A 25,006-nucleotide genomic window follows, 5' to 3' on the forward strand; every position below is an offset into this window, starting at 1 on the left:
TGGAGATTTTCACTCCCTTATGGGACGTTTCGAACACCCCCTGGGGTCTTTTGTCTCCCCTGTGGGGCCTTTCACCCCCCCCCCAGTGGGGATTTTCATCTCCTGGTGGGGCCTATTCCCCCCCGTGGGGCATTAAACCCCCTGGCATGGTGCTTTTCACCCCCCCATAGTTCCTTTTACCCCTTATACCCCTGCCTGGGGCTTTTTGCCCCCGATGGGGCCTTTTACAACCCCATGAGGCATCAAACCCCCTACTGTGAGGCTTTTGATGCCCCCATAGGGCTTTTACCCCCCCGTGGGGCATTAAATCCCCTGCCATGGGGCTTTTCACACCCCTGCAGGGCTCTTACACCCCTGCTATGGGGCTCTAAGCTGCCCCCCTGGAGCCTTTTACCCCTCTCCCCGTGTGGATTAACCCCCCCCCCAGAGGAAACAGCCCACAGTTCCCAACCAGCTGTTGTTTATTTGGGGTCGAGGCCCCCCCCGGCCCCCTCCCCTGCACCCCCCCTACAGCTGGGGGCGCCCCACGGGGGTTGGATCAGGTCCTTGGGGGGCACATGAAGCGCAGTGGTGGCCGGGGTGGCTCTGTGTCACCGTGTCCCCTTCCCACAGCGCCATCCGTGTCCCTTGGCGTGGTGGCACAGTGTCCCCAGCACCGTCCGTGTGTCCTCCAGCTCCGTGCCACTGTGTCCCCTGCCTGCAGCGCTGTCCGTGTGTCCCCAGGCTCTAGGTCACCTTGTCCCCCACCCGCAGCACCGTGTCCCTTGGTGTCACTGCGTCTGTGCCCGCAGCGATGTGTCCTCCAGCTCCGTGTCACTGTGTCCCTTGCCCGCAGTGTCCCCTGCTGTAGTCACTGGGTCCTCTGCCCACGGCACTGTCCGTCTGTCCCCTAGCTGTGTCACCATGTCCCCGTGCCCACAGCGGTGTCCATGTGTCCTTTGGCATGGTGTCACTATGTCCCCTGCCCACAGCACCGTCCGTGTGTCCCCCAGCCCCGTGTCCCCTGCACACAGCACTGTCCACGTGTCCCACGATGTGGTGTCACCATGTCCTGCTGCCCACAGTGCCGTCCGTGTGTCCCATGACATGGTGTCACCACGTCCCTTTCCTGCAGTGCAGTCTGTCCTCCAGCTCCGTGTCACCATGTCCTGCTGCCCACAGCGCCGTCCGTGTGTCCCGTGACGTGGTGTCACCGTGTCCCCTGCCCACAGCGCTGTCCGTGTGTCCCGTGGCGTGGTGTCACCGCGTCCCCTGCCCACAGCGCCGTCCGTGTGTCCCGTGACGTGGTGTCACCGCGTCCCCTGCCCGCAGCGCCGTCCGTGTGTCCCGTGGCGTGGTGTCACCGCGTCCCCTGCCCGCAGCGCCATCCGTGTGTCCTGTGGCGTGGTGTCACCGCGTCTCCTGCCCGCAGCGCCGTCCGTGTGTCCCGTGGCGTGGTGTCACCGCGTCCCCTGCCCGCAGCGTCCCCCTCAGTGGACGAAGAGGGGCTTGTGGACGCGCTTGTGGCGGTTGAGCGTGGCGCTCTTGGCGAAGCTCTCCCCGCACTCCACGCAGATGAAGGGCTCGTGGCCGTGCGCCTGCGCCCGGTGCCGCTCCAGCTCGGCTCCGTCGCGGCAGCCGTGGCCGCAGTCGGGGCAGGCCGGGGCTGGGCCGCGGGCCGCGTGGACGCGCTGGTGTTTGAGCAGGTTGGTGCTCTGGGCGAAGCCGCGGCCGCACTGCCCGCAGCGGTGGGGCCGGGCGCCCGAGTGGGTGCGCTGGTGCTTGATGAGGTTCTTGCTCTGCGTGAAGCTCTTCCCGCACTGCCCGCAGCTGTAGGGCTTCTCTCCGGTGTGGATGCGCTGGTGCTGGATGAGGTTGGAGCTCCAGCTGAAGCTCTTGCCGCAGTCCCCGCAGCGATACGGCTTCTCCCCGGTGTGCGTGCGCCGGTGCTGCACCAGGTGGGAGTTTTGGCTGAAGCTCTTGCCGCACTCGCCGCACGTGCTGGGCCGCTCGCCGGTGTGAGTCCGCTGGTGCCGCAGCAGCTTCGACCAGTGGCTGAAGCTCTTGCCGCACTCGTTGCAGATGAAGGGGCGCTGGCGGCCGCCCCGGTGCCGGCCCGCGAGGCCTTCGCCCTCCTCTTCCTCGCCGAAGCCCCCGGCCGAGCTGGCGGCGGCCGCGCTGGGCTGCCCCCCGCGCTTCTTGGCTTTGGGGGCCAGCGGGCTGTGCGGGATCACGGTCTGGATGATCTCGTGCGGCAGCACCTCGTCCTCGCAGTCGCTCACGATGCCGATGCCGTCGTCGGCTGCCGAGGCGGGGGGCGAGGAAAGAGGATGGGGAGGGGGCTGGCAGCCTTCTCGGTGCCGCAGCCCCCTCCTCAGCACCAGATCCCCCTCTCCAACCCCAACTCCCCCTTCCCAGCACCACAAACCACCCCCCAAAACCAGATTCCCCTCTTCAGCCCCAAATCCCCCCTCCCCAGCCCCAAATCCCCTTCCTGAGCCCCAAATCCCCCCTCCCCAGCCCTAAATACCCCCTCCCCAGCCCCAAATCCCCCTCCCCAGCCCCAAATCCCCTTCCTCAGCCCCAAATCCCCTTCCTGAGCCCCAAATCCCCCCTCCCCAGCCCCAAATCTCCCCTCCCCAGCCCCAAATCTCCCCCCCATCTCCAAACCCCCCCCCTCCAATGCCACCTCCCCCCTCCCCAACCCCAAAAGGCCCCCCCGGCACCCCCTTTGCCCCCCATACCGATATAGACCCTACGGACCACATCCCCCTCATCCGAGTCGTGCAGCTCCACCACGCAGGGCTCCTCCTGCTCCATATCTGCGTGTCCTGGGGGGAAAGTGGGGACCCTTCAGCTCGGGAACCCCAAAACCTGCCCCCCCCCAGCCCCAATTGCTCCCCACAATTTGCATCGTGGCTCCTTTTCCCCCTCAAATCCCCCTTTACCCCTAAATGCCTCTGAGCCCAAACGCCCTCATGCCCCCCAAATCCCCTTTGGCCCCCAAATCCCCTTGTGCCCCCCAAATCTCCCTGTGCCAGCCCCAAATCCCTCTGTGCCCCCCAAAATCCCTTTGTGCCTCCTAAATCCCACTGTGTCTCCTAAAGCCTTTGTGCCCCCCCCCCAAACCCCTCTATGACCCCCAGAATCCCACAGTGTCCCCCAAATCCCTTGTTCAGTCCCCAAATCCCATTGTTTGGCCCTCAAACCACCCTCTGTACGCCCCCAAATCCCTCTGTACCCCCTAAATCCTATGGTGTCCCCCCCAAATCCCCTTGTTCAGCCCCCAAACTCCCCTGTGCCCCCCAAATCCCTCATTGCTCCCCCTAAATCCCACTGTGCCCCCCCTAAAATCTCAGAGTCCTGCCCCCAAGTCTTTCTGTGCCCCCAGATCCCCTTGGTTGGCCCCCAAAACCCTCTTTGCCCCCCCAAGCCACCTTATTCAGCCTCTAACCCCCCACTGCAGCCCCCCAAATCCCCCTGTGTCCCCCAAATCCCCATTTCCCCCCCTCAAATCGCCTTGTTCAGCCTCTGCCCCTGCACCCCCCCAAATCCCCCCTGTGCACCCCCAAATCCCCGTTTGGCCCCCCAAATCCCCTTGTTCAGCCCCCACCCCTGTGCCCCCCCAAATCTCCCTGTGCCCCCCCAAATCCTCGTTTGCCCCCTCAAATCCCCTTAATCAGCCCCCAAACCCCTCTGTGCCCCCCCAAATCCCCTTAATCAGCCCCCAAACCCCTCTGTGCCCCCCCAAACCCCCCTTTACCTTCACTGGGGGGGTCCCGCTCTGCTCTCAAGATCTGGGGGGTGGGGAGCAGAGACACAGGGGCTGTTACCAGTCTGCCCCTCCCTTATCTGCCCCCTCCAAGGACTTGGGGGGCTGCAACCACCCCCTGAACCCCTTTTCATGCCCCCCCAGCACAGAGCTGGGGGGTCCTGGACCTCGGGCACGAGGTGGGGGGGGCGGGTTCGAACCCCCCTTGTCTTGGGGGGGCTCAGACCCCGCCCCCCCTTCCGCTGCCGAGGGGGCGGGGACGGGGGGGGGGGGAACTGGGGGAAACTGGGAGGGGATGGAGGAAACGGGGGGGGGGCGAGAAACGGTGAAAAGGGGAGGAAAGGGGAAACGGGGGGGGAAGGGGGAAAAAGGAGGGGGAGAACATGGGGGGGTGGGGGGGAGTCCCCCAGGTTTCCCAGTGCCCCCCAAATCCTCCGAGGGCCCCCCCAGGGCCCCCCACCCCACTCCCCCTCCGTGCCTCAGTTTCCCCCCCTATTTATTGGGGGGGGGGGATCTGCAGTGCTGGGGCTGAAACACAAAGGAAACCAAAGCACCGCCTCCCCCCCCGCTCTCTGCCCCCCCAGCCCCTCCCCAAGAGGAGGGGGCGCCCCATTTTTAAGGGGGGGTCCCTCCCCTCCTATTTCCACCACCCCCCCCCAAGGAACCCTCAAGGACAACAGCTTCATCCCCCCCCGGCCCCATCCCTGACCGCCCCCCCTCCACCGCTCCCCACCTCCCCCAAGCCGCCCCCCCAGCCTCACCCCAAGACGAGGGGGTCCCCCATTTTTGAGGGGGGGTCCCCACTCTCCTGTGTCGTGTGTCCCCCCCCCAAGGACAACGGCTTCATCCATGAATGGCTTCATCCATCACCCCCACCATGGCCCCCCCAGCAGCTCCCACCCCAATATAAGGGGGTGCCCCATTTTGGGGGGTCCCCACTCTCCTGTCGTGTGTCCCCCCCCAAGTACAAAGGCTTCACCCACGCTCCCCCCCATCCACCATCATCCCCCGCGCCCCGCGGCATCTCCTCAGCCCCACCCCAAGAGGAGGGGGTGCCCCATTTTGGGGGGGGTCCCCACTCTCCTGCCGTGCCCCCCCCCCAACAGCTTCACCCACGAACATCTTCATCCGTGACCCCCCCATCCGCCGCTCCCCATCTCCCCGAAACCGCTCCTCAAGCCTCACCCCAAGAGGAGGGGGTCCCCCATTTTTGAGGGGGGGTCCCCACTCTCTATCCCCCCTCCCCTCGCCCTCAGCCCCCCCCCAAGGACAACAGCTTCACCCACCAACGGCTTCATCCATACCCCCATCCACCGCCGCTCCCCGCGTCCCCCAGCTCCCACCCCAAGAGGAGGGGGTCCCCCATTTTTGGGGGGGTCCCCACTCTCCTTCCCCCCCCCCAAGGACAACACCCTCATCCCTGCCCTCTCCCCCCCCTCAGCCCCCCACTCACCTCTCCGAGGCCGCAGGATGAGGATGGAGCGAAGGGCTCTGGGAGAGGGCGACGGGGGCTTTTGGGGGGCCCTGGCGGGGGGGTCTGGGGGAGCGGGGGGGCCCCGAGCTGGAGGCTGGTGGGGAAGGGAGGCTGAGAACAGGAAGGTCCCAGCCTCATCCCAGTCCCCCGGCCTCGCTGCCGCACGCCGGATGCTTTTTTCCGCTTGGCGAAGACAAAATGGGGGCCGAAAGCTTGGGAAAAAAGAACAGGATTGAGGATTTCGGGGGATGGGGGGGGGATCCCCAACCACGACCCCCCCCAAACCCCACAGCTGAAGGGGTTCCAAGGGGGGAAGAGGGTGGAAGGAGCTCAACCCCCTGCGGGGACGGGAAAAACGGGGATTTAGGGATTTATGGGGTGTTTTTTTCTCCCGCTCTGAAATCGTTTTCCGATCAGGAGGGTTTTGGGGGAGGGGGGGGCACAGAGCTGGGGGTTTTGGGGGGGAATGAGCAGCCAAAGCGTCCTTAACCCCCCCAGCTTTGTGTAACAGCTCCAACTCCAACCCTGACGTGTTTCCCGCCCCCCCCCGGCAAAATAAAATGGTTGGAAATTATGCAACCGGGCGCCTTCGTTAGCGGGATTGCGGCCAGCGCGGCACCAGCCCCAGGCAAAGGGGTTTTGGGGTGCCCTCAGCACCCCCTCCCTGCCAGGGAGCCCCCCAGGGGGGTTTGGGGGTGCACGGGTGGGAGCAGAGGGGTCCCTACGCTCCTGTCCCCCCCCTCGGCTGCCCCCAAGAACAACAGCTTCATCCATGCCCCTCACCCCATCCACTGCCGCTCCCTGTCCCCCCCAAGCAGCTCCCCCCCCGAGATGAGGGGGTGCCCCATTTTGGGGGGTCCGTCCCGTTTTGGGGAGTCCCCCCCTCAGCTACCCCCAAGGACAATCGTTTTGTTCATCAACAGCTTCATCCATGGAGCCCCCCGTCCACCGCCACTTCCCATCTACCAGCCCCATCCTAGGATGAGGGGGTGCCCCACTTTTGAGGGGGGGTCCCCCCCATTCTCCCGTTCCCTCCCCCCTCGCCCTCAGCCAGCCCCAAGGACAACGGCTTCATTCATGAACCTCCTCCATCCAACGCCCACCAGCCTCACCCCAAGATGAGGGGGTGCCCCATTTTTGAGGGGGGTCCCCACTCTCCTGTTCTCCCCCCCCGCCCTCAGCCAACCCAAAGGACAACGTCTTCATCCATGAACAGCTGAACCCCTGCAGCCCCCCAGGAGGGTTTGGGGGTGCCCAGGGGGGAGCAGGGTCCCCAGCGCCGCGGCTGCCGCAGGGAGGGTGGGTGACGCGTGGTGGCAGGCGGCGCGGGAGCAAACCCCGCAGGGCACCCGGCTCCGTGCCAGCACCCACTGGGGGGACGGGGAGAACCACACCATGGTGGCACTGGCAGGACTGGGATGGTGCCACCACCATCGACTCATCCCCAACACCGTGATGCTCGGCAAACGCTGCTGCTCAGGGACCTTTTATTGACCTCATCTGCACCCCAGCCCCGCAGCCCACACCTTCCCTGCCTTTTGGGGTGCAGATGGCAAACCTGGCTCCGCTCTGGGAGCATCCAGCCCCATTGCCGGCTGCCACAGTCACCGCGGTGATGCTGGTTCCCCCTCTTGGTGGGGATGTTCCCCCAAAACCATCCCTATCCCCATATCCTCATCTCCATCCCCACAACCCCAACCTGCTGTTCCCATCCCCATCCTGGTGTCCCCATCGCGGTGTCTTCATCCCCATCCCGGCATCCTCGTCCCAGTGTCCTTCATCCTCGTCCCAGTGTCCTTCATCCTCGTCCCAGTGTCCTTCATCCCCATCCCAGTGTCCTCATCCCCATCCCAGTGTCCTTCATCCCCATCCCTGTGTCCTCATCCCCATCCCAGTGTCCTTCATCCCCAACCCAGTGTCCTCAACTCCATCCCAGCATCTCCGTCCCAGTGCCTCTATCCCCATCCTGGTGTCCCCATCCCAGTCTCCTCATCCACATCCCGGTGTCCCCATGTGCGTCCTAATCCCAGTGCCAATGTTCCCATCTCAGTGTCCTCATCCGCATCCCACCATCCTCATCCCCATCTTGGCATCCCCATCCGTGTCCTCATCCCTGTCCTGGCAACCCCAACCCAGAGTCCTTCCTCCCCATCCCAGTGTCCTCATCCCCATCCTGGCGTCCCCAACCCAGCGCCCTTCATCCCCATCCCAGCGTCCTCATCCCCATCACGCCACGTGAAGCTTCTGATGCCGCCGGAGCTGGGACTTGTGGCGAAAGCCGTCCCCGCACTCCCCGCAGATGTAGGGCTTCTCGTCGGTGTGGGTGCGCCGGTGGCGGATGAGGTTGGAGCTGACGCTGAAGCGCTTCCCGCACTCGCCGCAGCTGTAGGGTTTCTCCCCGGTGTGGGTCCGCTGGTGCTGGATGAGGGCCGAGCTCTCGCTGAACCGTTTCCCGCAGGCGCCGCAGGCGTAGGGCTTCTCGCCGGTGTGGATGCGCTGGTGGGTCACCAGGTTGGAGTTTTGGCTGAAGCCTTTGCCGCAGGCGCCGCACGTGTAGGGTTTCTCGCCGGTGTGGGTGATCTGGTGCCGCGCCAAGTCCGAGCTGCGGCTGAAGCCCTTCCCGCACTCGCTGCAGATGGTGGGGCGCAGGCGCGTGCCCCGCAGCCCCAGCAGCTCCGTCAGCGGGCCCAGCCGGCCCGGGCGGCCTCGGGCTTTGGCCGCTCGCCGCGTTGGGGTTTTCCTTGGTGGCCTTGCCGGGCGGGCGGGCGACTCGCTGCCGGAGGCCGGTGGGCTGGGATCAGCTGCGGGGAGAGCAGAGCTGGGCACCGGGATGGCGTGAGGACTGAGGGCTGGGAGGACACCCAGGGCCGTGGCCCCTCTGCGCCATCCCAGTGGCACCTTCTCCAGCCCCCAGCCCTTCTCCAGTCCTACCACCCCGTCTCATCTCTTTCCCGCTGGAGAACCATGACTGGAGCTGGGACAACAGGAAACCCTGTGGCGAGGGATCAGGGCACCCCTGCACCCCAGAATTGGGGCATCCCCTCACTGGGGAATCAGGGCACCCCTGCACCCCAGAATTAAGACATCTCCACACCCTGGGTTTGGGGCACCCCTGCACCCCAGAAGTGGGGTACCCCCATGCTATAAGAGTGAGACATCCCTGCACCCCAAAAGTGGGGCACCCCCATATCTTGGGATCGGAATATCCATGTGCCAAGGGAATGGGACACCCCCGGATCCCCTAGGATACCCCCAGACCCCAGATTTGGGGTACCCCTCGTCATGGGAACCGGACCCTCGCACCCTCCAGGATCAGGGTTCCCCTGCCCCCCAAGATTGAGGGGTCCCCATGCTGTGATATTGGGGTACCCCACAAGAGGAGGGTGACACCCCCCACCCAAGCCCCTCGCCATGGCCGGGTGCCGCTCCGGGGGGGCTCACCTGCAGAGGTTCCCTCCGGCAGCTCTGTGTCCCGGGGGTCCCGGGCAGGTGGCTCCATGTCCAGAGCCGTCTCAACACTCAGAGGTGGGGGGACCCTATAAGGGGAGTGGGGGGGCATGCAAAGAAATGGGGTGGCAGGGGGGCACCCCAAGGGGAAGGAGCCTGGCTGCACCCTAAGGGGGGGTCCCACACCCCTCTGTGCTTCAGTTTCTTCTCCTGATGCTGGGGGAGCTCAATTTCCCTTCTTAATTCTTGGGGTTGGGGGCATCGATGCATCGCCCTCCCCACACCCAAGACCCCCCCCTTCCCTCCCCAAGACCCCCCCAAACTGGAGGGGGGAGGACTCATTTTCCCATCCTGATGCTGCGGCGAGATGTGGGGGGGCTCAGTTTCCCATCCTGGTTTGGTGGGGGGGGCTCAATTTCTCCTCTGGAATCCCGGGGCAGGGGGGGGTCCCAACACATCCCCCTCGCCCTCAGCCCCCTCCCCATCCCGAAGACCCCCCAAATTTTGGGGGGGGGGGTGTCAGTTTCCCATCCTGATGCTGAGATGGGGGGGGCTCAGCTTTCCTTCCTGATGCTGGTGGGGGGGCTCAGTTTCCCATCTTGATTTGGGGGGGGGGTGGCTCAGTTTCCCCGCTCGGGGTGGGGGTCCCTCAAGACATCCCCCTCCCCTTCCCCACGCCCCCTCTTCCCTCCCCAAGACCCCCCTAAATAAGGGGGGGGTTCCCTTCTCCCTCCCCCCCTCCCGCCTCGCCGCCATTGGGGGGGGGGGGTGTCGCTTCCCCTCTCAGTTTTTTGGGGTTGGGGGGTTTGTGACTCACCTCTGCAGCTCGGGGGGGGTCCCGGGGGTTCTGGGGGGGCCGTGGTGGTTGGGGGGGGCTGGGGATGGCGAGGAGGCAGCTGGAGCAGGGGCCGCTCCCGCATGGCCGCCTCGGCCCCGGCGCCGCCGCCGCCGCAGCCCCCCCGGACCCCGGCTCGGGGGGCAGAGCCCCCCCCCTCCGTGCCTGAAGGGGCTTTTGGGGGGGGCCCCCTCTCCCCAGTGTGCCTGAAGGGGCTTTGGGGCCCCCCCTCCCCTCCCCAGTGTGCCTGAAGGGGCTTTTGGGCCCCCCCCCCAATGTGTCTGAAGGGGCTTTTGGGGCCCCCCCCTCCCCTCTCCAGTGTGTCTGAAGGGGCCTTTGGGAGTCCCCCCCCCCCAGTGTGACTTAAGGGGGTTTTATGTGTTCTCCCCCTCTTCAGTGTGTCAGAAGGGGCTTTTGGGGGTCCCCCTCCCCCCGCTAGCATGTCTGAAGGGGAGTTCAGGGTTCCCCCCCTCACCTCAGTGTGTCTGAAGGGGGTTTTAGTGTGACCCCCACCCCCTTTGTGTGTCTGAAGGGGGTTTGGGGCCCCCGCCTCACTCCAAGTGTGTCTGAAGGGGGCTTTGGGGGGGTCCCCCCTCTCCCTTGTGTGACTTAAGGGGGTTTTGGGGTGTCCCTCCCTCCCTAGTGCGACTTAAGGGGGTTTTGTGGGTCCCTCCCTTCCTTGTGTGTCTGAAGAGGGGTTTGGGGTGACGCCCCCTTGCTCTGGGGTGTCCCCCCATCACTTGTGTGTCTGAAAGGGTTTGGGGACCCCCAGCTCCCCCCCACTCTGTGGTTTTAACCCTTCCTGCCCTGAGCTGTGGCTGTTGGCTGGGGGCGGTGGCTGGACTAGGAGTCACTGGGTTGAACTGGTGGCACTGGGAGCCACAGTTATTGCGAGGGTGGGGGCAGGTTTAGGGGTGCTGGTTCCCAGTGTCACCTGCTGGGGCTGTCAGTGTGCCAGGCTGGGTCACCCCTAGCCCCACTGTCACCCTGCTGGGGTGTCAGGCCACCCCCAGCCCCGTTGTCTCCGTGTCAGGGTGCTGGGTCACCCCTCGGCCCCATTGTCACTGTGGGGTTCAGGGGGTCCAGGGGGGGGCTCTGTCAACACCAGGACTGCCTCCAGCAGCTCCGGAGAGGTGTTCCCTGCACGAGAAGGCTCTGCAGTGGTGCTGGAACCACAAGAACCTCGTCTTGGAAGAGGCTGTAAGAACCATAGAATCAGCAAGTGGGATCATCGAGCCTAACCATTCCTATCTGCCCCTAATCGATGTCCCTGGGCACCTTGTCTCCCCATCTTTTAAACCCCTCCAGGGATGGAGACTCAACCACCTTCCTGGGCAGCCTCTGCCAGTGCCCAATGACCCTTTCAGTGAAAATTTTCTTTCTGATATCCAGTCTGACCCTCCCCTGGCGCAGCTTGAGGCCATTCCCCCTTGTCCTGTCACTTGGGAGAAGAGGCCAGCACCCTCCTCTCTACGATCTCCTTTCAGGGAGTTGGAGAGAGCAACAAGGTCACCCCTCAGCCTCCTCTTCTCAAGGCTAAACAATAGTTTGGATTGGAAGGGACCTTAAAGATCATCTAGTTCCAACCCCCCTGTGACGGGCAGGGACACGTCCCACTAGACCAGGCTGCAGGGCTCTTTCTCATCTTGGCACAAAGACCGTGGCTGGGGGGCAGAGGGATATTCCAGGATGGGCACCTGGACCCACGGTACGAACTCCAGAGGAGGCAACATCTTGAGGCCATTTCCTCTTGTCCTATCGCCTGTCACCTGGGAGAAGAGACCAACAACCACGCCACCACAACCTCCTTTCAGGCAGTTGTAGACAGTGATGAGGCCTCCCCTCAGCCTCCTCTTCTCCAGGATAAACCCCAGGTCCTTCAGCTGCTCCCACAGCCCCTGTTCTCCAGCCCCTTCCCCAGCTCCGTTTCCTTCTCCGGGCTCGCTCCAGCCCCTCAAGGTCTTTCTTGGAGCGAGGGGCCCAAAACTGAACCCAGGATTCGAGGTGCAGCCTCACCAGCGCCGAGCACAGGAGGATGATCCCTTCCCTGCTCCTGCTGGCCACCCCATGGCTGATCTGAGCCAGGTGCTGGTGGCCTCCTGGGCCACCTGGGCCACCACTGGCTCATGTTCAGCCCCTGTTGACCAGCATCACCAGGTTCTTTTCCACCAGGCAGCTTTCCAGCCGCACTTAGAATCATAGAATCCCCAGGTTGAAAAGACCCACAGGATGATCTCCCCAGGCCTGGAGCTGCCTGGGGTTGGTGTGACCCAAGTTCAAGGGTCAGCCCTGAGCCTGGTTGATCCCCATGGATCTCAGCCCATGGATCCAGCCCAGGTCCCCCTGCAGAGCCCCCTGCCCTGCAGCCCCATGGAGCCCGAGGGGCGCTCTGCGGGGATGGGGGGGGAGCAGGCCGAGGCGAGGGGGCGTGGCCTCGGGGATGCCGGGAGGTGATTGGTGGAGAGCCGGGAGTGGGCGGGGCTTTAGGGAGGTCGCGCCTGGCGATTGGAGGAGAGCGCCGCCAGGGGGCGGGGAGCGGGAAAGGCGGCAGGGGGCGTGGCCTCCGGGGGCGCCGCGAGCTGATTGGCGGATGAGCAGCGGCGAGGGGGCGTGGCCTCGATGGACGACGCGCTCTGATTGGCTAAGAGTAGCTAGGGGGCGTGGCTTCGCTTACCGCGCCTGCGCCGCCGCGCGCGCCCGTCACTTCCGGGTGGCGGCTCGTTCCCGCCGGTCGCCGCCGCCGCTCCGGGACCGCGCGAGGCCCCCGGGGAGCGCCGGGACCCCCCTGACCCCCCCTCTGCTCCCCCCGGGGCGGGGCGGGGCCTCCCGGGGCATGGGGCGAAGCGGCCCCCGCCATGTGGTACGTCATGCAGAGCATCCAGAGCAAATACTCGCTGTCCGAGCGCCTCATCCGCACCATCGCCGCCATCCGCTCCTTCCCCCGGGACAGCGTGGAGGATCTCATCGCCAGGGTGAGCCCCGCACCCCCTTCTCCCTTGTCCGGGGGCGGCAGGACTAACGGAGGGGCTCCCCGGCGCTGGGCCCGCCCGGGTGGGTGGATCCGGTGGGAAAAGCGAGCCCTGAGCTGCCTTGGGCTGGGAGAGAATCACAGAATCACCGGGTTGGAAGAGACCCACCGGATCATCGAGTCCAACCATTTCCATCAATCACTAACCCATGTCCCTCAGCACCTCGTCCACCCGTCCCTTAAACCCCTCCAGGGAAGGGGACTCAACCCCCTCCCTGGGCAGCCTCTGCTACTGCCCAAGGACCCTTTCTGTGAAGAATTTTTTCCTAATGTCCAGCCTGACCCTCCCCTGGTGGAGCTTGAGGCCATTCCCTCTCGTCCTGTCCCCTGGCCCTTGGGAGAAGAGCCCAGCTCCCTCCTCTCCACAACCTCCTCTCAGGGAGTTGCAGAGAGCAATGAGGTCTCCCCTCAGCCTCCTCTTCTCCAGGCTAAACACCCCCAGCTCTCTCAGCTGTTCCTTGTAAGCTGGTGAGCGGTGCTGGGGAGGAGGGTTTGGGTTGCTGGGGAGGAGGAGCTCAGTGGGAGCAGGCAAAGTGCCTTTCCTGACTGGTTTTCCCAAGTGACCCCTTCCCGTGGTGATTCCATGGGGGAAAACAAATCCCAGCTCTCCCGAGGCTTCGCCGTGGACCTGTGTGAACTTGAGGGAGTTCAACAAGGCCGAGTGCAGGTCCTGCACTGGGTTCAGGGTGAGCCCAAACACAAATCCAGGCTGGGCAGAGAATGGATTGGGAGCAGAAGGACTTGGTGTGCTGGAGGGGGAGACGCTCCACGTGAGCCAGCAAAGGGCACTCACAGCCCGGGAACCACACATGTCCTGGGCTGCACCCAAAGCAGAGGGACCAGCAGGGAGGGAGGGGAGGGATCCTGCCCCCCTGCTCCACTCTGATGAGACCAAACCTGGAGCCCTGTGTCCAGCTCTGGAGTCCTCAGCACAGGGAGGACATGGAGCTGTTGGAGCGAGGCCAGAGGAGGCCACAGAGATGATCCGAGGGCTGGAGAACCTCCTGTACGAGGACAGGCTGAGAGAGTTGGTGTTATTCAGCCTGGAGAAGAAAAGGCTCTGGGAAGACCTTGGAGCAGCTTCCAGGACTGAAAGGGGCTCCAGGAAAGCTGGGGAGGGGGTCTTGATAAGGAAGGGCAGGGAGAGGATGAGGATGAGCAGTTTTGAGCTACAAGAGGGGAGATTGAGATGAGATTTTAGGAAGAAATTCTTCACGATGAGGGTGAGGATCCTGAACCATTCCCTGATTCAATGAATTAATTAATTAAACCCAGCCTGAGAGCAGGGACGGAGACTCAAGCAGCCTGGCAGGGAGCAGCCGTGGTTCCCAGCCTTAAAACAAACCCCAGGGCTCCTGTGGGAGCCTTAACACTGGATAATCTGTTAATAAACCTTTTCTAATGATTCATATTGAGGTGCATCAGGCTTGAGGGTGGAGATGGAGCGGGTTTGTTAATCCTGGCTGTGGTTTCCTGTGCTCTTGCAGGGTGCGGATGTGAACTGCATGCACGGCACCCTGAAACCACTGCACTGTGCCTGCATGGTGGCTGATGCCGACTGCGTTGAGCTCCTGCTGCAGAAGGGAGCAGAGGTAAAGACATTTAAAGAACAAAAAACTCCTTAAAAAGGCAAAAATCCCTTGGAAAAGGGGCTGGGATTTGGGAGGTGGCGCCGGCTGCTGATAAACAGCTGGGATTTTTGGTGGTAGTTTGAAGCGGTGCTGGTTTTGTGCCCCCTTGCAGGGAAAATGGACCAGGGTGAGGATTTATTGTCTTGGTAGGGAGTGAAATGTTTGTGTCTGAGATCCGAGAGGCACAGCTGGTCTGGGAGGGCGGGGACTTTTGCTGTGGAAGCCTGAAGGAAGGGTTTAAACCTCTATATTGCCTGATTTTTGGCACTTCCTTCTGGCTGCTGCCCCTGCTCCATATGTTATTTTCCCCATCTGCTAAATTTGGGATATAGAAATGGTTTTGTGCGGCGCTGGCAGAGCTTCCTGTGATGCTGGTTGGAGCTGGGGCACCAAATCTGGTCTCCTGCCTCCATTTCTCCTGCAGGTCAACGCCCTGGATGGCTACAACCGAACGGCCCTTCACTACGCAGCGGAGAAGGATGAGACCTGCGTGGAAATCCTCCTGGAATACGGAGCCAACCCCAACGCGCTGGATGGCAACAAGGACACCCCGTTGCACTGGGCTGCCTTCAAGAACAACGCGGAGTGCGTGCGGTCGCTGCTGGAGAACGGCGCCTCGGTCAACGCCCGCGACTACAACGAGGACACCCCCTTGAGCTGGGCGGCCATGAAGGGCAACCTGGAGAGCGTCAGCATCCTGCTGGACTTCGGAGCCGAGGTGCGGGTGGTGAATTTGAAAGGGCAGACCCCGATCTCGCGCTTGGTGGCTTTGTTGGTTCGCGGATTGGGGACGGAACGGGAAGATTCCTGCTTCGAACTTCTCCATCGAGCTATCGGACACTTTGAGCTCAGGAAGAACGGCAGCATGCCCTGGGAAGTGGCCAGAGACCAGCAGCTCTGCCAGAAGCTCACCTTGCTGTGCTCGGCGCCCGGGAGCCTGCAGACGCTGTCGCGTTACGCCGTGCGGCGTAGCCTGGGGGTGCAGTTCCTGCCGGAGGCGGTGAAGCAGCTGCCCCTGCCCACCTCCCTGAAGGAATACGTCTTGCTCCTCAGCTAAGCGGAAAACCGGGTGCTGGGGCTCTTCCAGCTCTTCTTTCGGTACCCCCTCCTTGCAGGAGTGAGGTTTATCACTTGATTTGGACTCGCGGGGGCCGGATTGCCCTTCCTGGTTGCTGTTCTGGTTTGCGTCCCGCTCTGCTCTTCCACCGGAGCTGGTGTCGGGCAGCGAGGCTCCTCTGGCAGGCGGCTCCGTGTTGTCCCTCTGCCCACAGCGCCTGCTTGGCCGTTCCTCCCACTCCCCCTTCCCTCGATTTCAGCTTTAATGGCAAATTATATCCCAGCTGTTGGATTAACCTGGTTTTATTCCCTTTTTATTTGCATCGGGGCGGCCCTCGGGGAAAGGCAGGGTTCGTGGGGAGAGCAGGAAAACCCTCGTTCCTTGAAAGCAGAGGAAGTGTTGGACACACAGATTCCTGTGGGATGTGTTGACTGGAAAAGCTGACACCTTTGCCCGGAACAGCCTACGCATCGCTACTCCCAGTGGATGTGGGGGCCTCCCTTCTGTGCGCAGAAGTGTAGTTTTCCCTTCTTATTCGTAATTTCTAAGATAAATCAGCACGGAAGAGGGTGGGAGGACTCATACCCCCTGGTGGGTGAAAAACTGGCATCATGGCCGGGGCCAAAGAGTGATGGGGAGTGGAGTTCAATCCAGGTGGAGACCAGTCCCAGGTGGTGTCCCCAGGGCTCCAGGTTGGATCCAGTTCTGTTCAGTGTCTTTATCCGTGATCTGGATGAAGGGATCGAGTGCTCCCTCAGTCAGTTTGTGGATGACACTAAACTGGGTGGGAGTGTTGATCTGCTGGAGGGCAGGAGGCTCTGCAGGGGGATCGGGACAGGCTGGATCCATGGGCTGAGGCCAACAGGATGGGGTTCAACCAGGCTCAGTGCTGGGTCCTGCTCTTGGTGACACCAACCCCAGGCAGCTCCAGGCTTGGGGAAGAGCAGCTGGAAAGCTGTCAGGGAGCAGGAATGTGTGCAGGGAGCGGGGATGTACGAGGGGCTGTGGGAGCCTGTGGGAGGCGTGGTCGCCTTCCCAGAGGGCTGAATACCACAGGGTTGGAGCGCGATTCCCATTCGCCACCAAGAGTGAGCATTAAGTTTATTGAAGCATCTTTAATTCTGAATTTTTAAGACTAAAGCAGTGCCCCAGGGACTCGACTTGTCACCACATCCTGCCCCAGCACTTGGGAAATGGCTTTTCAGGGGGAAAACCCCATAAAATACCTAAACCAATCCCAAATTCATTCTGAGGAAACCCTCTGCTTCCAGAAACCTGAGGCAGTGGGTGCCCTCAGGGCAGGGAGGTGCTGTTCCTGTGACCAGAGTGATGCGGGGACACACGTTCCGAGGCGCGAGAGGCTGTGCCAGCCGTCACCTCTTAAATGTTGGACTCAAGCAAGACGTTCTTGCGCGTGATGTGCTCCAGGTGGGCTTTTTCCGAGGTGTCCAGCTCAATGTTGTACTTGGCCAGGATTTTCAGGATGGGGCGAAGCTTCAGCCACCACTGCTCCTTGGGAATGCGGTGCCTGGGTGAGAGAGAGAGGGTGATGTGATGATCCTGGAGGGAAACGGTGTTCCCAGCCCGTATTTCTCTTTTCGTGGGGCTGGGGAATGGTGTCAGGGCTGGGGGAAAAGGAGGAGGGCGCCTACTCGAAGTCCGTCTGCTCCTTGAGCTCGGTGATGGGTTGGAAGACGAGGCTGCGCTTCCGCATGCCCAGCAGGCAAGCGGAGTCAGCCGTGTTGGCAAAGATCCGACCTGCGAGGGGAGGTGGGAAGCGGGATGAGCATTTTGGGGCCTCTGAGATGAGAAAGCAGCCGCGAGCAGCCCCCGAGAATTTGCAGGGGAGCCCTGAGCTGTTGGCGTTGAAAGGTGGGAGCACAAGGAAAGGGCTGGGGTTTCCTTTTGGTCATCCCTGCCCTGCAGCTGGGGTGAACCATGGTGGGATTGGGGTCAGGAAGGGCACCCCCATCCCAGGATTCCCCATCCTGGGGGTTCCCCCTTCCCTGTGGGGCCACGGCTGCTGCTTTTCAGGGCCATACCCCACCCCATGCACCCCATTTTCCCGCTGGCTTTGGAAACAAAGCAGAGAAACCCCCTCCTCACCGTGCCGGGTACATTCCTTGATCTTCCCAGTGATCCAAGCCACCGCCTTGGCACCCATTTTAGTGCCAAAGTTCCTATCGAAGGGGGTCGGGGTGCCACCCTGTGCCAGAAAAGTCTCTGGATGAGGAGGGGGGAAGGTGAGGGTCTCCCAGCTCGCGGCCCCTTCCCCGGGGGCTGCGTTCCCGTTGCTTGGCGAGCGTCCGTACCTGCTGCATGTGTCCCAGGACGTTCTTGCGGCAGTCGAAGATGCCTTTCCCTTCCTCCGAGTACAGGTTGTAGATGAAGTCGGTGGTGTAGTTGTCGTTGCAGCGCTCGTTCCTGCGCCGGGAGAGGGAATTGAGCTCACAAGGGGAAGAACGACGATGGCTGGGCTCAGCCACCCCCGTCCCACCCTATTCCGGCACCGTACCGGAGCACCAGCCCCCTCTTCACCGTCGTCTTCATCTTCTCTGTTAAATGCTCCACGTTGATCTACGGGGAGCACAAAACAGGGTGCAGAAGCAGGAATAAATGCAGCCCCTGCTGCTCCAGGGCTGGGGAATAGGGGGACACGGGATGCAAGGGGGTCCCCAACCTGCAGGTCGTGGATGTTGAAGGGGTCCTCGTAGATGTAGGCGGCGTCGGCGCCGGCTGCCAGCCCGGCCATGGTGGCCAAGTACCCGCAGTAGCCCCCCATCGTCTCGATGATGAAGACGCGGCGCTTTGTCCCAGCTGCCGATTGCTTGATACGGTCACAGGTCTGCAGAGGTGGGAGAATCGGGGTGGAAAAAAGGGATTTTAGTGAAGGGACCGTTGTGAAATGGAGAAGGAATTGGAAGGGGGGTGAGGCTGTACCGTGGTGATGGTGTTGAGCGCCGTGTCGGCACCGACGCTGAAGTCGGAGCCGGGGACGTTGTTGGAGACGGTGGCGGGGATGATGCAGAGCGGGATGCAGAGCTCCTCGAACTTGGCTCTCCCTTCCATCAGCTCCAGGCTGCCTGTGAAAGCCTGCGGGGAGCAGGACGCAGGGTTTTGGTGCTGGCACAGCACCGGCACCGTGCCGGCGGCTGCCCTTCCTGCATCCCTGCTCACCTCAAAGCCACCGATGATGATCAGCCCGTGGATGCCGAAGTTGCTGATGTTTACGCTGATTTCCTCAAAGTATTTCTTGGGCAAGGTCCTGGGAAGGTGAAAATGCCCTGGCTGAGCCTGCCCGGTGTGGGGGCCTCAACCCGGGGTTCCCCCGGGATTCCCAGCGTGGGATCGTTACCTCTTTGTCCCCAGTTTGGATCCTCCCAGTCCTGTCCAGCCGCCGACCCTGTCCCAGCTGATCTCTTCCACCTGGGAAGAAGGAGTTTTGGGATGCAGTGGCCTTGGTGTGAGTGGATTGCAGCGATTTTGGGGTGACCCAGTGCCCTCCAGGCTGAAAGACGATGGTGGGAAGCTCCACGGTGGAGCTGGGCTTTGGAAGGGGGTCCAGCATCCCCATCCCGGGGGGGATTCCTATCCTCGGGGATCCCCCTTCCCTGTGGGGCTGCGTTTTGGCGCTGCACCCCGTGTTCCTCGGGGATCGCACCTGCCCGTGGGCGAGCCCTTCGAAGCCGTCGTGCACTGCCAGCATCCGGTGCCCGTGGATGAGGCCGATCCTCACGGTTGAGCGGACGGCGGCGTTCATGCCGGCAGCTGGAGCGCCCACGTTGAGCACGGCCACCGTGTAGCCGCTCTGCGGAGAGGAAGGAGCCGGTGTTGGGGGGCCCAGGGGGGTCCCCGTCACCCCCTCCCCGCTTCCGTACCTTGGTGGAGGGAGGGCGGATGTGCGCCAGCAGCTTATACACGTTCCAGTTGTTCTGGAAGCTCCTGCAATGGAGGGAAAGGGGGAGTGGGAGCCCTGGGGGTGCTGAAGCCCCGAATCCCCCCCAGGGATGGGGTGCGGGCGCTCACCGGCCCCGCAGCTTCAGGGCTTCCTCGAAGCGCCCCTCGTTCATCGCTGTCGTCACGTCCTTGGTCTGTGGGGAGCGAGGAGGGTGGGTTTGTGCGGCACGAGGTGGGTTTTTGCGGCACGAGGTGAGCCTGCGCCCACGCCGCGATGGATTCGCGTGGCACAGGGTGGGTTTGTGCAGCGTGGGGTGGGTTTGCACCCCTGGGGGATGAGTTTGTACCACGCCAGCCAGGTTTGCCTCGCGTGGGATGGGTTTCCACCATGCCAGCCAGGTTTGTGCCCCCGTCGGATGAGTTTGCGCCCACGCTGGATGCTTTTACGCAGCGTGGGATGGGGTCGCACAGCACGGAATGTGTTTGCACCCACGCTGGGATGGGTTTACACCCACATTGGATGGGTTTGCACCATGGGGCTTTGCAGTGTATTTGTTGGGCTTGCAGCTGTGCCTGCTGCATTTACACAGCACCAAATGGGCTTGCACCACGCTGGCTGGGCTGGTTTGCTGGACACCGGGGCGGGTTCGCACCCACGTAGGATGAGTTTGCATGGTGCTGGCTGGGTTTGCAAGGCATTAGACGGGTTTGCTCCACATGGGATGGGTTTGCTTCACCCCTGGCCAGGCTTGCACCGTGCCAGGTGGCTTTGCTGCCTGTGGGGTGGCTTTGCCGCCTGGATTTGCTGCCCATGGGATGGGTTTGCACCCCCTCTGTCAGCAGGGAGCTGGGGGTCCTCGAGGTCCCGTCCTACTCACCACCTGGACGCACTCCATGAGGGGCAGGCGCACGGCCTGGTTGCCCGAGAGGCTGACGACGCAGGCGGGGGTGTCGGGGGTTCCCTCCAGCAGAGCCATGACGGCTTCGACGCCCATCCGGCTGCCCTGTGGGGACGGGGATGGGGACAGGGACGGGGATGTAACCTCCTCTGGTTCCCTTCTGCCCCTGGATCGTGCCGGGAAGGAGCTCCCTACCAGGATGCGGTCGAAGGCGGAGGGTGTCCCACCACGCTGGACGTGGCCCAGGATGGTGACCCGGGTGTCGTATCCCAGACGCTTCACCACCAGCTGCAAAACCAGGGATGCGCTTGGATCCAGGGCCGGGAGAGGGCTGGGAAAAACCCAAGGGGCTTCTCCTTCCCCTCCCCGCTCACATTTTTGATGTCGTCGGAGGTGATGGTCTTGCCGTGCTTGTCAATGGCGCCCTCGGCCACGATGATGATGTTCAACCTCGAGCCGCCCACGCGGGTCTAGGGGGGAGCAGGGGGTGACAAAGATGGGGACGATGGGGATGAGGATCAGGGACAAGGATCAAGGACAAGGCACCTGCTGGAGCCCATCCTACCTCCGTCAGCCTCCGGCACAAGTGATCTTCCCAGTCATCCTCAGGGGGGGACTCGGGGATGAAGACCCAGTCGGCGCCGCAGGCCAGCGCGGTGATGAGCGCCAGGTAGCTGGAATTGGGGAAAAAAAAGGCCGTTTAGGTTTTTTTTTCCAACTTTCATTCCCGGGAGGCGGATCAGGGTGGTGGGACAGGGACATACCCGCAGTGGCGACCCATCACTTCCAGCACGAAGGTCCTCTGGTGGCTGTGGGAGACAGGAGTTTCACCCCACGGCGAGGTCGAGTGGGTTCCCTGTGGCGTTGGGGACGCCGGGACGGGGTCCCCTCGTCACCTCTGGGCCGTGGTGGTGATGGCGTCCACGATCTCCATGATGCGGTGCAGCGCCGAGTCGGTGCCGATGGTCATGTCGGTGCCGCAGAAGTCGTTGTCGATGGAGCCCACCATGCCCACGATGTTGAGGTAACTCGACTTCTTCGCCTCCTCCGCTGTGATCCCGCCTGCCGCAGCGTGGGGACCCCCTTGTCCCTCTGGATCCCCCCCAGACCATCCCCAACACCGGCGCAAGCCTGCTCTGGGCATCAGCTGGAGGGGATCTGGGGATCATTTCCCTCTGTGTCCCCCCCAAACCCATCCTGACGGGATCAAACACTGGCACAAACCTCCCAGCTGTAATGGGATTGGCTGTAGGGATCAACTGTGTTGGGATCTGCTCTGGGAATTGGCTGTAACGGGTTTGGATGCAGGGATTGGCTGTGGTGGGATCGGCTGTGATGGGATCTGCTCTAGGGATCAGTTGTGGTGGGATCTGCTCTAGGGATTGGCTGTGATGGGATGGGCTGTGATGGGATCTGTTCTAGGGATTGGCTGTGATGGGATCGGTTGTGATGGGATCTGCTCTAGGGATCAGTTGTGATGGGATCTGCTCTAGGGATTGGCTGTGATGGGATGGGCTGTCGCTTCAGCTATAGTGGGATCGGCTGTGATGGGATCTTCCCTAGGGATCCACTGTAATGGGATGGGCTGTAACAGGATCTGCTCCAGGGCAGTGGAACCCCCACCTTTCTGTGTTCGCCCCCTCTGATTTTGGTACCAAATCCCCTTTCTCTGTCCCGCTGGCCTCCCGGGGGCCACGCGCACGTACCCCCCTTCACCAGCTCGGCCAGGAGGCTGCTCCACTCGGCACGGAAGGTGTCGGCGCCGGTGAGGCTCCCATCGCCACCGATGACGCAGAGGTTGGTGATCCCACGTTTCACCAGGTTCCGGGCTGCTTTCAACCGTCCCTCGCGCGTCCGGAAGTCCTGGCAGCGGGCGCTGCCGATGACTGTGCCCCCCTGCGGGACCCCCAGGTTTCCATCTGGATCCCTCTCCCTCCTGCCCCCATCCCAGCTCCGGTTTCGGGTTATTTTCAGGCTTGACCCCGGTGCCGCGGCGTTGGGTTACACCACAACAAGCCCTCCGGCCTCCGCCACCGCTCACCAGCTGCAGCATCATGGAGACGCTCTCCCACGTGGCCTCCTTGATGTTGTCGCCTCCGTCCACCAGCCCCTGGTAGCCCTGGCATTCGGGAGACACAGACACGCTCTCATGTCAAAGGGATTGAATGGACCCTTAGCAATGTCACAGGTGACACCGAGCTGGGAGGAACCGTGGATCTGCTGGAGGGCAGGAAGGGTCTACAGAGGGATCTGGGCATGGATCCATGGGCGGGAGGGCAGGAGGCTCTGCAGGGGGATCGGGACAGGCTGGATCCATGGGCTGAGGCCAACGGGATGGGGTTCAACCAAGCCAAGTGCTGAGCCTCACACTGGGGTCACACCAACCCCAGGCAGCCCCAGGCCTGGGGAAGAGTGGCTGGAAAGGTGCCTGGTGGAAAAGGACCTGGAGGTGCTGGTCAACAGCAGCTGAACACGAGCCAGCAGCAGCCCAGGAGGCCACCAGCACGCGGCTTGGATCAGCCCTGGGGTGGCCAGCAGGAGCAGGGAAGGGATCGTCCCCCTGGGCTCGTGCCATGAGGCCGCACCGCGAATCCTGGGTTCAGTTTTGGGCCCCTCGCTCCAAGAAAGACCTTGAGGGGCTGGAGCGTGTCCAGAGAAGGGAACGGAGCTGGAGAACGGGGATTGTGGGAGCAGCTGAGGGAGCTGGAGGGGTTTGTGTGGAGAAGAGGAGGCTGAGGGGAGGCCTCATCGCTCTCTGCAGCTCCTGGAAAGGTTGGAGCCAGGCGGGTGCTGGGCTCTTCTCTCAAGGAACAAGTGAAGTGATGATGATGGTGCCTCAAGTTGTGCCAGGGGAGGTTTAGGTTGGATATTGGGAGCAATTCCTTCACGGAAAGGGCTCTCGGGCCCTGGCAGGGGCTGCCCGGGGCGGTTGTGGGGTCCCCGTCCCTGGGGGGTTCAAAAGCCGGTGGATGAACTGCTCAGGGTTGATTCAGTAGCGGACAGGGATGGTTGGACTCGATGCTCTCCGAAGTATTTTCCAACCAAGTGATTCCATGAAAAGACCCCCCCAAAAGCTTTAGGAGGGGCTGGGAATGTTGTGGGGTGGTGGGCTCAGCACCAACCTCATGCACGAAGTAGACTTTGGCACCGGTGTAGATGCCCACCCGCACCACGGCACGGACGGCGGCGTTCATGCCTGGAGTTGGGGGGACAGCACTGTCACCGTGGAGCCCCCCAACACCCCTCGGTGCCCCCCGGCTCGCACAGCGCCGGCCTCGGCCCCCCCAGCCCCCCCGGCCCTGCAGGTGCCCCCGGTTTATTTTTGCCGCGTTGACCTTTAGCGGCGCCGCGGTGACACCGCGTGACACGGGGGGATGAGGGGGGGGACACCCCTTTGGGCTGGATGATCCCCCCCAACTTGGGTTCCCCCCTTCCCCCACCCCCTGTGTCGCTTTGGGTTGAATCCTTGCATTTTTGGACAACCCCAACGCTTCTGCGGTGTTGGCTTTGTGCCGCCAGCCCCGTCAGCCCCCCCAGATCTCAGCGTGGGGGTCCAGCACCCAGACCCCCCGCACCCCAAAGCTCTCCCTCTTTCCACTCCACAGCTCCCTCCCCCCACTTTCTCCTCAAGGTCACCCCTAAAACCACAACTTGGAGTGAAGCCCCGGAGCGACTCCTCGACGTTTGGCCACCCAAGTCCCGTTTTCCCCTGGTTTCTCCCCAAAAGAGGGGCCACCCCCCCGCCCCGCCGGCTCTCGGGGTGCCCGGGTGCCCCTTACCCTGTGCGTCCCCCCCCGAGGTGAGGACGGCGATGGCTTTGCCGGCGCCCAGGCTCTCGCCGTGCCCGCGTCCCGCCGTCGGGGCCATCGGGGCCATCGTCTTGGCTGGAAAAAGAGGGAACTGGGCAACGAGCAACGGTGGGAGACGCTGCGGAGACCCCCGGCAGTGGCACCAGCGCCCGCCCCGAGCCCTAAATGGGGCACCCAGGGGGAGGGGCGGCCGTGCGGGGCACCGGGCCAGCCTGCCCTTACTGGGACCAGGCTGCTCACCTTACTGGGACCAGGCTGCTCACCTTACTGGGACCAGGCTCCCCTCCCCACTGGTTCTAGCCCATGTTCCTCACTGGTTCCAGTCTGCCTTCCTTACTGGAGCCAGTCTGCCTTCCCTACTGGTTCCAATCTACTCTCCTTGCTGGTTCCAATCTACTCTCCATACTGGTTCCAGTCTACTCTCCTTGCTGGTTCCAGTCTACTATCCGTACTGGTTCCAGTCAGCCCTTACTGGTTCCAGTCAGCCCTCACTGGTTCCGCTCAGTATTCCGTACTGGTCCCAGTTTGCCCTCGCGGCACTGACCTGGGGGGCTCCGCCGCCTCGGGGCCGGGGGGAGGAAGCAGAGGAAGACGAGGAGGGCGGCGAGCGAGAGCGCGGCCGGGACGAGGAGCCGGGAGAGCTCGGGGGAGACCTCGGGCACCGGCACCATCGCCCCGCGAGGGCCGGCTGGAGCGGGATCGGCCCTGGGGAGCGGCTGTAACGGGATCGGCTGTAATGGGATCGGCTCTAGGGATCGGCTGTAATGGGATCGGCTGTAACGGGATCAGCTCTAGGGATCGGCTGTAACGGGATCGGCTCTAGGGATCAGCTGTAATGGGATCATCTGTAACGGGATCAGCTCTAGGGATCGGCTGTAAGGGGATCATCTGTAACGGGATCAGCTCTAGGGATCGGCTGTAAGAGGATCAACTCCAGGGATCGGCTGTAACAGGATCAGCTCTAGGGATCAGCTCCAGGGATCGGCTGTAACGGGATCAACTCTAGGGATCGGCTGTAAGGGGATCAGCTCCAGGGATCGGCTGTAAGGGGATCAACCCTAGGGATCAGCTGTAAGGGAATCAGCTCCAGGGATCGGCTGTAACGGGATCAACTCTAGGGATCGGCTGTAACGGGATCAGCTCCAGGGATCGGCTGTAAGGGGATCAGCTCCAGGGAT

At 63.0% G+C, this 25,006-nt stretch overlaps 3 protein-coding genes across 4 annotated transcripts; 1 reads left to right on the top strand and 2 right to left on the bottom strand.

The window, feature by feature from the left end:
• Nucleotides 1–457: 457 nt before the first annotated feature.
• Nucleotides 458–9,627, bottom strand: LOC138732857 (zinc finger protein 436-like). 2 transcript variants are annotated; one of them, XM_069879592.1, is made up of 5 exons: nucleotides 9,490–9,627; nucleotides 8,667–8,761; nucleotides 7,461–8,026; nucleotides 6,752–6,760; nucleotides 458–2,072 (listed from the first exon to the last, which is right to left on the bottom strand). In XM_069879592.1, the coding sequence occupies exons 2-5, from the start codon at nucleotides 8,722–8,724 to the stop codon at nucleotides 1,470–1,472; spliced, it is 1,236 nt and encodes a 411-aa protein (XP_069735693.1). In that variant the 5' UTR covers nucleotides 8,725–8,761; nucleotides 9,490–9,627; the 3' UTR covers nucleotides 458–1,469. The 2 variants fall into 2 exon arrangements, with proteins under 2 accessions (XP_069735693.1, XP_069735692.1); XM_069879591.1 differs by lacking the exons at nucleotides 6,752–6,760; nucleotides 7,461–8,026; nucleotides 8,667–8,761; nucleotides 9,490–9,627 and adding exons at nucleotides 2,724–2,810; nucleotides 3,743–3,776; nucleotides 5,205–5,727 and having other exon boundaries at nucleotides 458–2,281.
• A 2,594-nt stretch (nucleotides 9,628–12,221) lies between these two features.
• Nucleotides 12,222–15,518, top strand: ASB8 (ankyrin repeat and SOCS box containing 8). The gene is made up of 3 exons (XM_069879599.1): nucleotides 12,222–12,479; nucleotides 14,023–14,127; nucleotides 14,591–15,518. Exons 1-3 carry the CDS (start codon nucleotides 12,363–12,365, stop codon nucleotides 15,221–15,223), a joined length of 855 nt encoding a protein of 284 aa, XP_069735700.1. The 5' UTR covers nucleotides 12,222–12,362; the 3' UTR covers nucleotides 15,224–15,518.
• An 800-nt stretch (nucleotides 15,519–16,318) lies between these two features.
• Nucleotides 16,319–23,903, bottom strand: PFKM (phosphofructokinase, muscle). Its single transcript, XM_069879541.1, has 22 exons — nucleotides 23,799–23,903; nucleotides 23,142–23,215; nucleotides 22,061–22,138; nucleotides 21,726–21,915; nucleotides 20,916–21,081; nucleotides 20,784–20,828; nucleotides 20,585–20,693; nucleotides 20,394–20,489; nucleotides 20,215–20,307; nucleotides 19,999–20,124; nucleotides 19,250–19,314; nucleotides 19,102–19,165; nucleotides 18,885–19,031; nucleotides 18,579–18,649; nucleotides 18,401–18,488; nucleotides 18,164–18,316; nucleotides 17,904–18,068; nucleotides 17,739–17,800; nucleotides 17,536–17,647; nucleotides 17,330–17,429; nucleotides 16,876–16,981; nucleotides 16,319–16,751 (listed from the first exon to the last, which is right to left on the bottom strand). Exons 1-22 carry the CDS (start codon nucleotides 23,893–23,895, stop codon nucleotides 16,604–16,606), a joined length of 2,355 nt encoding a protein of 784 aa, XP_069735642.1. The 5' UTR covers nucleotides 23,896–23,903; the 3' UTR covers nucleotides 16,319–16,603.
• Between the last annotated feature and the right edge of the window lie 1,103 nt (nucleotides 23,904–25,006).

Source organism: Phaenicophaeus curvirostris, chromosome 38, assembly GCF_032191515.1.
Source record: "Phaenicophaeus curvirostris isolate KB17595 chromosome 38, BPBGC_Pcur_1.0, whole genome shotgun sequence".
NCBI lineage: Eukaryota > Metazoa > Chordata > Aves > Cuculiformes > Cuculidae > Phaenicophaeus > Phaenicophaeus curvirostris.